Source organism: Entelurus aequoreus, linkage group LG11 (genome assembly GCF_033978785.1).
Source record: "Entelurus aequoreus isolate RoL-2023_Sb linkage group LG11, RoL_Eaeq_v1.1, whole genome shotgun sequence".
Taxonomy (NCBI): Eukaryota; Metazoa; Chordata; class Actinopteri; order Syngnathiformes; family Syngnathidae; genus Entelurus; species Entelurus aequoreus.
The window spans coordinates 640,052-650,051 of NC_084741.1; the positions used below are offsets into that span (position 1 = coordinate 640,052).

General features: G+C 45.3%; 1 protein-coding gene across 1 annotated transcript in view; it reads left to right on the forward strand.

Moving 5' to 3' along the window:
- The first annotated feature begins 4,294 nt into the window (after window positions 1-4,294).
- The window catches only part of LOC133659682 (neuronal pentraxin-1-like), a 10,540-nt gene continuing 4,834 nt past the window's right edge, over window positions 4,295-10,000 (forward strand). The window contains exons 1-3 of the mRNA XM_062062266.1: window positions 4,295-5,230; window positions 6,298-6,736; window positions 8,704-8,942. Coding sequence (XP_061918250.1) covers window positions 4,682-5,230; window positions 6,298-6,736; window positions 8,704-8,942 — 1,227 coding nt within the window. The 5' untranslated portion in view covers window positions 4,295-4,681. The remainder of the gene's footprint in view (window positions 5,231-6,297; window positions 6,737-8,703; window positions 8,943-10,000) is intronic.

Sequence of the window (10,000 nt, forward strand, 5' to 3'; positions counted from 1 at the left end):
TAACATTGTCAACACACCTTTTATACTGTGCGCAGCGCCACCTGTCTGCTACTAACATTGTCAACACACCTTTTATACTGTGCGCAGCGCCACCTGTCTGCTACTAACATTGTCAACACACCTTTTATACTGTGCGCAGCGCCACCTGTCTGCTACTAACATTGTCAACACACCTTTTATACTGTGTGCAGCGCCACCTGTCTGCTACTAACATTGTCAACACACCTTTTATACTGTGTGCAGCGCCACCTGTCTGCTACTAACATTGTCAACACACCTTTTATACTGTGCGCAGCGCCACCTGTCTGCTACTAACATTGTCAACACACCTTTTATACTGTGTGCAGCGCCACCTGTCTGCTACTAACATTGTCAACACACCTTTTATACTGTGTGCAGCGCCACCTGTCTGCTACTAACATTGTCAACACACCTTCTATACTGTGTGCAGCGCCACCTGTCTGCTACTAACATTGTCAACACACCTTTTATACTGTGTGCAGCGCCACCTGTCTGCTACTAACATTGTCAACACACCTTTTATACTGTGTGCAGCGCCACCTGTCTGCTACTAACATTGTCAACACACCTTTTATACTGTGTGCAGCGCCACCTGTCTGCTACTAACATTGTCAACACACCTTTTATACTGTGCGCAGCGCCACCTGTCTGCTACTAACATTGTCAACACACCTTCTATACTGTGTGCAGCGCCACCTGTCTGCTACTAACATTGTCAACACACCTTTTATACTGTGCGCAGCGCCACCTGTCTGCTACTAACATTGTCAACACACCTTTTATACTGTGTGCAGCGCCACCTGTCTGCTACTAACATTGTCAACACACCTTCTATACTGTGTTCAGCGCCACCTGTCTGCTACTAACATTGTCAACACACCTTTTATACTGTGTGCAGCGCCACCTGTCTGCTACTAACATTGTCAACACACCTTTTATACTGTGCGCAGCGCCACCTGTCTGCTACTAACATTGTCAACACACCTTCTATACTGTGTTCAGCGCCACCTGTCTGCTACTAACATTGTCAACACACCTTTTATACTGTGTGCAGCGCCACCTGTCTGCTACTAACATTGTCAACACACCTTTTATACTGTGTGCAGCGCCACCTGTCTGCTACTAACATTGTCAACACACCTTTTATACTGTGCGCAGCGCCACCTGTCTGCTACTAACATTGTCAACACACCTTTTATACTGTGCGCAGCGCCACCTGTCTGCTACTAACATTGTCAACACACCTTCTATACTGTGCGCAGCGCCACCTGTCTGCTACTAACATTGTCAACACACCTTTTATACTGTGCGCAGCGCCACCTGTCTGCTACTAACATTGTCAACACACCTTTTATACTGTGTGCAGCGCCACCTGTCTGCTACTAACATTGTCAACACACCTTTTATACTGTGCGCAGCGCCACCTGTCTGCTACTAACATTGTCAACACACCTTTTATACTGTGCGCAGCGCCACCTGTCTGCTACTAACAGCAACCAATCTTTCATGGCAGAAAAGTTCAACTACTGGCTCACTTCTTTTTACACTTGTATGACACTCTAGACAGCTTTTACAAGATTTGTGGTCGTTAAAACGTCGGATAGTTGTGTTAAACGTTGAAGGTATGGTATGGTATGGTATGGTATGGTATGGTATGCTCTTTGTTGTCATTGCACAAATACAAAGAAATGTCATTTTCACAACAAACCCGTTCAAGCATAAACAAACACCGTACAGGGAACAGAACTGGAGCACTGAGGGTTCACCACTTACGGCGCCTCCTAAAAGGTGCAAAAAAGGTAGACGCTGGGGGAGGATGAGTAAAAAAAAAAGTCCATAGCAAAGCACAAATACATATTACAACATACAACTCCAGACTTGCAACGATGGCTCAAGGGGGCGGGCATCCGGTCCAAAGCTGCCAGCCACTAGGAGTGCTGCTCCGTTTCCCGTCACACCACCTCCCGCGTGGTGTGACGGGTGGCGTCAAGCCAGCTGGGAGACATAGTCTTCCCAATGTGTCCTGGGTCTTCCCCGTGGACTCCTACCGGTCGGACGTGCCCTAAACACCTCCCTAGGGAGGCGTTCGGGTGGCATCCTGACCAGATGCCTGAACCACCTCATCTGGCTCCTCTCCATGTGGAGGAGCAGCGGCTTTACTTTTGAGTTCCTCCCGGATGACAGAGCTTCTCACCCTATCTCTAAGGGAGACAGAGACCCGCCACCCGGCGGAGGAAACTCATTTGGGCCACTTGTACCCGCGATCTCGTCCTTTCAGTCATAACCCAAAGCTCATGACCATAGGTGAGGATGGTGTTGCGTCGGACCAGTTCTTCCTCCAAGGGAATCTAAGTTACTGGACAATCCCAAGTTCTTTCCGATGACACATATGCAGAGTAAGAAGGACCATCAAGACAGAATTGGAATATTATCAAGTTTTACTAAAGCTTTAGGAGAACCACCTGGACCAATAGATTCATACCGGCTTCCTAAGTTGTTCTAACATTCAAACAAGAAGAGACCACTTCTTGAATCCGCAAACAGCCCCCACCCTCTCCAGAAAGGAATACAGGCTCATTGTTCTACTACAGATAAGATATAAGGGAGTACTCCAACTCCTACACTCCAAGTCTTCAAGGTAGCACACGCAGTTTACTTGCGGACATAAAATTGAAAAATAAAAAGAGTACAAATGGAAAAACACTAGCTGCTTTAAACATGACTATGAATAAAGAAATAACTCTTAAACATATATAAGCATTCTCCACAATGGGAACGTAGATCGACCGGTAAATTGAGAGGTTTACCTTCCGGCTCAGCTCCTTCTTCACCACAAGGGACCGATACAGCGTCCGCATGACTGAAGACGCCGCACCGATCCGCCTGTCGATCTCCCGATCCACTCTTCCCTCACTCTTGAACAAGACTCCCAAGTACTTGAACTCCTCCACTTGGGGCAAGATCTCCTCCCCAACCCGGAGATGGCACTCCACCCTTTTCCAGGCGAGATTGCAATATTGTCCAAAATCACAAAAGTCTGAGTGCCCACAGTTCTGCTCGATTGACTTCCTTGTATGGGCATGCCCATGTACATGCTCTAGTCCTGCCCCCTTTTGCATTCTGTTTTGTGACAAACGTCCTTATATGGGCATGCCCATGTACATGTCAAATCTAAACTCCAAACATCCCAGAACAAGCTAGTCAGGTTACTTCTAGACCTCCACCCCAGATCCCACCTCACTCCTACCCACTTCTCCAAAGTGGGCTGGCTCAATGTGGAGGACAGAGTTAAACAACTTGCACTGAGCCTAGTCTATAAAATCCGCTACACCTCCCTGATACCGAAGTACATGTCAAACTACTTCCTTAACGTAAATGACCGCCATAACCACAACACCAGGGGGTGCTCTACTAACCACGTTAAACCCAGATTCCGAACTAACAAAGGTCTTAACTCATTCTCTTTCTATGCCACATCAATGTGGAATGCGCTCCCAACAGGTATAAAAGAAAGGGCATCTCTATCCTCCTTCAAAACCGCAATAAAAGTTCACCTCCAGGCAGCTACAACCCTAAACTAACACCCTCCCCGGATTGCTAATAATCAAATGTAAACAATCAAATGCAGATACTTTTTCTTATGCCTTCTGATCTTTCTCTCTCTCTCTCTCTCTCTCTCTCTCTCTCTCTCTCTGTCCACTACTTGATGTCCATATCCTACCAAATCAGACCTACACTGTTTCAATGTCCATTTCTCTGTTCTCAATTGTTGATGACTGATGATAACAACCAAACCTAACCCCCCCCCCTCCACACCCCGGATTGTAAATAATGTAATTAATTCAATGTGATTATCTTGTGTGATGACTGTATTATGATGATAGTATATATATGATAGTATATATCTGTATCATGAATCAATTTAAGTGGACCCCGACTTAAACAAGTTGAAAAACGTATTCGGGTGTTACCATTTAGTGGTCAATTGTACGGAATATGTACTTCACTGTGCAACCTACTAAAGAAGTCTCAATCAATCAATCAATGCTCTAATCCTGCCCCCGTTTGCCTTCTGTTTTGTGAAAAACTTCCTTATATGGGCATGCCCATGTAAATGCTCTAGTCCTGCCTCCCCCCACGACATACCAATGTGGGCATGCTCTAGGCCCGCTCTCTCGTCCGCTCTGCTTTGTGCCGGACTTTCTTATACGGGCATGACCATGTAAATGATTTAGGCCGACTCACTCCCCCCTCCGCTTTCTGCTGGACTTACTCACATTCTGAGGGTATCCAATCATTCGCAACTGGACTGTTTGGTTTGTCTTAGAAGATATTTTGACTCTCATCCAATTAGGCTTCATCCCTTCGTGCTCATAGACTTAGTCTAGACTAGATCCGACCAATCAAAGTCAGAGAATACAATGACCTGGATGAATAAGAACATCTTTAGACATGCCCATGTAAAGGCTCTAGGCCTGGTCCTGACCACCACTGTATCTGCTCTTCTACATCCACCACACAGTATTGTTGTGTAAGACATTTGTTGTTCTCATATTTTACAGATGTGTCGGGGGGTGAAGGAATGACTTTTGAAGGCAATGTTAGAACTTCAAATTCCTGATGTTTTCCTGATGCTTGAGTCTTTGAGGCCAAAGTGAGAATGGAGAAGATGAAGAGCCCACTTTCATCCTCCTTCCTCCTGCTCTCTTTTCTCTTCTGGCCTTCATCCTGCAGTCCAGGCTTGGACTTTCACGACTTCTACAGCGCACACCCGCGCTTCATGTGCACACCAGTCCCGTTGGATGCAGACCCCTCATGCTTTCCCGCAGCGGGCGCAGGCGGGGCTGCCCATCAAGGTCCGCCCACGGCAGGCTGGTTGGGAGCGGGCGAGGAGGCCAAAAATACCATCCTCCACCTCAGGGAGAACCTGGTCCGCCAGAAAGAGACCATTCTGGACCAAAGGGAGACCATCAGGGAGCTGACGGCAAAGCTGGCCATGTGCGAGGGCTTCGGGCGGGGGCCTCACGATGACCGTTCCTCGGATCACGCCAACCACTATAACTGGGGTCACCACTACGGTACCCTCATACCCGACCCGCCGTCGGACAGAGCTCACCCTGAGAAGGATGTCAAACATGAGACGTCACGGTCACCAGAGCAGATGGAGAGGATGCTGCAGGCGCTCAAGGAGAGGCTGGACAACCTGCAGGTGAGCAAAACAGCCCAGAGACCATACAGGTAACACTTGAACGTCTTCTTTGATGTTCCTGTCTGATGTGATCACTGATCAGGTAAGGGAAGACAGGTGTGTAAGATCAGCAGTGATTATGCTTGTGGGCAGTGGGCAGGTCAACATGGACCTGCACTGGTAGAGACGTCCCTGCCCTCCACGAGTCTCCCGCTGCCTTGCGGGGAGGTTTTGGATAACCAAAGGCTAAGGGAGTCAACCCTGACATCAAATCCGGAGCCGAAGTCCCTAAGACGGTCTGACCTTGTCTTCGTAGTCATTCCGGCAACTCCTGCGACGCCGCTGGTGCCAAGATGTATCTGTTTTACTTTTCCCTTGGATCTATCAGCTGCGTGGAGAGGGGGGGATCTGCTGCATGGGCAACAGCTGATTCTCCATACCACCTTGCCCAGGCTAGCGCCCTGGGGGGGACACTCCAGCTCCGCTGCAAAGTGTCGAAACAACACAGGTTGCAACAATTACCGGTTATAAGCCATCCGCTTGATTGGCGTAGAGCTGGGGCCAAGGGTTGCTTTCGTCGGTGGGAGAGATCACCACGTCTCATTGGTCAACTACCGCCCGCCTCAAGCTGGGCAGCCTCCAGCCGATTATGCTTATCTGCCTTGACTGACAGGTGAGCAGGACAAAGCCTGGAGGATTTGACAACAAGACACTGGCAGCTGTCAAGCCACTGGCACCATACAACTATTGGAAATTCAATTCAATGACTATGATTGCATTGTTGTGTCGGCAGCAAGAGTATGGACAACTCCGTTTCAGAGTGGGTCCAAAACATGGTGCTCTGTGGTCACACGAGGGGCTTTTGACCGATCAGAGAGAGTATGGCCAGACAATTTCTTAAATGATCGATCAAAACCCCCTCACGTGACCACCATTTTTAGGACCCACTCTGAAACCGAGCTGTCCATACTTCAACTTCATACTCTCTCTATAGACGGCTCTGTTGAGGGCCAGCATGGAGGATCTTCCTAGCAGCGCAATGCTAGCATGCTAACTGCACACATTTGTTGTTTCTCATGATTCCGCAGAAAAGGAACTCATCCCTCACGTATTCCAGCGCTCTGAAACAACTTCTGCAGAGTAAGATCCACGCTCTGGAGGAGCAACTGCACCAACGTACTGGTGCGCTCAGCGACCAGCTCCACCACGATGACCACGACGACCAGCGCCACCACGACGACCACGACGACCGTCACAACCTCCACCATGACGATGATCCTAACGGCCGCACAGACGACAGCGACCATGGAGACCATGGCGACCATGGAGACCATGGCACTGGACAACACTTGGACGAGCACAGCGATGGCCGCCATGAAGGAGACAATGAAGACACCGATGATGGTCACCAGGGCAACGAAGCAGACAGTCACACTTACGTGCCGCACACAGAATCCAGTGAAGCTTCACAACATGGAGGATACCACAACCAACTGGACACCATGCTTCAACAACTTCACCTGCCAGGTACCCTACGCAAGCCATGAATGCATGGACGGATGTATAGATGGAAGGATAATGGAATGTATGAGGGGTAGATAAAATGATGGATGTATAAATGATGGATGGATGGATTTCTGTGGCACAGGGGTTAGTGCGTGTGCCTCACATTAAGAAAGTCCTGGGTTCGATCCCCGGGCTCGGGGTCTTTCTGTGTGGAGTGTGCATGTTCTCCCCGTGACTGCGTGGGTTCCCTCCGGGTACTCCGGCTTCTTCCCACCTCCAAAGACATGCACCTGGGGATAGGCCCCTCCCACCAGCAAAGACATGCACCTGGGGATAGGCCCCTCCCACCGGCAAAGACATGCACCTGGGGATAGGCCCCTCCCACCTCCAAAGACATGCATCTGGGGATAGGCCCCTCCCACCTCCAAAGACATGCATCTGGGGATAGGCCCCTCCCACCAGCAAAGACATGCACCTGGGGATATGTTTATTGGCAACACTAAATGGTCCCTAGTGTGTGAATGTGAGAGTGAATGTTGTCTGTCTATCTGTGTTGGCCCTGTGATGAGGTGGCGACTTGTCCAGGGTGTACCCCGCCTTCCGCCCGAATGCAGCTGAGATAGGCTCCAGCACCCCCTGTGACCCAGAAAGGGACAAGCAGTAGAAAATGGATGGATAGACAGATATATGGTTTGATGGATGAAAGGATGGATGACAAACAAATGGATGGATGATTAATAGAATGAATGAATGAATGAATGAACAAACAAACGTATGAATGAACGAACACATGAATGAACAAGCGTACAGATGAGCAAATGTATAAATGAACGAATAAATTAATGTATGAATGAATAAACAAAGGAATGTATGAATGAATGAATGAACAAAGGAATAAATGAATGAATGTACAAATGTATGAATGTGAAAATGAACGGATGAATGAAGGAATTAATGAACAAAGAAATGTAAGAACGAATGACTGAGCAAAGGAATTTATGAATGAACGGATGAATAGATGAATGAATCGATGTATGTAAAAATGAACAGGTGTATGAATGAACGGATGTATGAATGAACGAACAAACAGATGAATTAACAAATGAATGATTTCGTGAATGAATGGATGTATGAATGAATGAATGAATGAACAAATGTGTGAATGAATGAATGAATGTATGAATGAATGAACAAATGTATGAATGAACGAATTAATTGATGAATGCATGAACTAATGAATGTATGAATGAATTAACAAACGAATGAATAAGCAAATTAATGTATGAATTAATGAATGTATAAACAAATGAAAATAATGAATGTATGAACAAAGGAATGTATGAATGAACGCACCAATGAATTAATGAACAAACAAATGTATGAATGTATTCATTCATACATTTTTATGAATGTATGAACAAACGTATGAATGAATGAACAAATTATTGAATGAATGAATGTATGACTGAATGAACAAACGATTGAATGGGTGTATAAATGAATGAACACATGTATGAATGGATGTACAGCGCCTTGCATGGAAGCTTCCGCCATCAGTGTGTGAATGCGTGTGTGAATGGGTGAATGTAGAAATAGTGTCAAAGCGCTTTGAAGGTAGAAAAGGGCTATACAAGTACAACCCATTTACCATGTATAAATGAATGAATGAACGCATGTAGAAATGGATGTATAAATTTATGAACGAAGGAACGGATGTATGAATCAAATGAATGAACGAATGAAGGGATGTATAAATGGATGTATGAACAAATGAATGAATGGATGTTTGAACAAATGAATGAATGAACGAACAGATGTATGAATGAATGAACAGATGTATGAACAAATGAATGAGTGGATGTATGAATGAATGAATGAATGGATGTATGAATGAATGTATAAATGAATGAATGTATGCAGGAATGAGTGAATGATGTATGAGCTGATGTATGAATGAACAAATGAATGTGTTGTGTTTCCCCCATCAGGTTCCAGCAGCAGAGACAATTTCCAGATCAGTTTTCCAATGAGGACAAACTTCATGTTTGGAAAAATGAAGAAAACTATTTTGCAAGAAATCTTTGCTTTCACTTTGTGTCTTTGGATCAAAAATGGCGTGGGGGTCGCCATGGGAACGCCGTTGTCCTACTCTGCACCTGGACAACCTAACGAGTTGGTGCTAATTGAGTGGGGGGGGAACCCCATTGAACTGCTGATTGATGACCAGGTGAGTCATAACCATGACAACTCATCAACGACATCATAACCATGACAACTCATCAACGACATCATAACCATGACAACTCATCAACGACATCATAACCATGACAACTCATCAATGACATCATAACCATGACAACTCATCAACGACATCTTAACCATGACAACTCATCAATGACATCATAACCATGACAACTCATCAATGTCATGACTAATTCATCAATGACATCATAACCATGACAACTCATCAATGTCATGACTAATTCATCAATGACATCATAACCATGACAACTCATCAATGACATCATAACCATGACAACCCATCAATGACATCATTACCATGACAACTAATCAATGTCATGACTAATTCATCAATGACATCATAACCATGACAACTCATCAATGACATCATAACCATGACAACTCATCAATGATATCATAACCATGACAACTCATCAATGACATCATTACCATGACAACTCATCAATGACATCATAACCATGACAACTCATCAATGACATCATAACCATGACAACTCATCAATGACATCATTACCATGACAACTCATCAATGTCATGACTAATTCATCAATGACATCATAACCATGACAACTCATCAATGACATCATAACCATGACAACTCATCAATGACATCATAACCATGACAACTCATCAACGACATCATAACCATGACAACTCATCAATGATATCATAACCATGACAACTCATCAATGACATCATTACCATGACAACTCATCAATGACATCATAACCATGACAACTCATCAATGACATCATAACCATGACAACTCATCAATGACATCATTACCATGACAACTCATCAATGTCATGACTAATTCATCAATGACATCATAACCATGACAACTCATCAATGACATCATAACCATGACAACTCATCAACGACATCATAACCATGACAACTCATCAATGATATCATAACCATGGTAACTCATCAATGACATCATTACCATGACAACTCATCAATGACATCATAACCATGACAACTCATCAATGACATCATAACCATGACAACTCATCAATGTCAT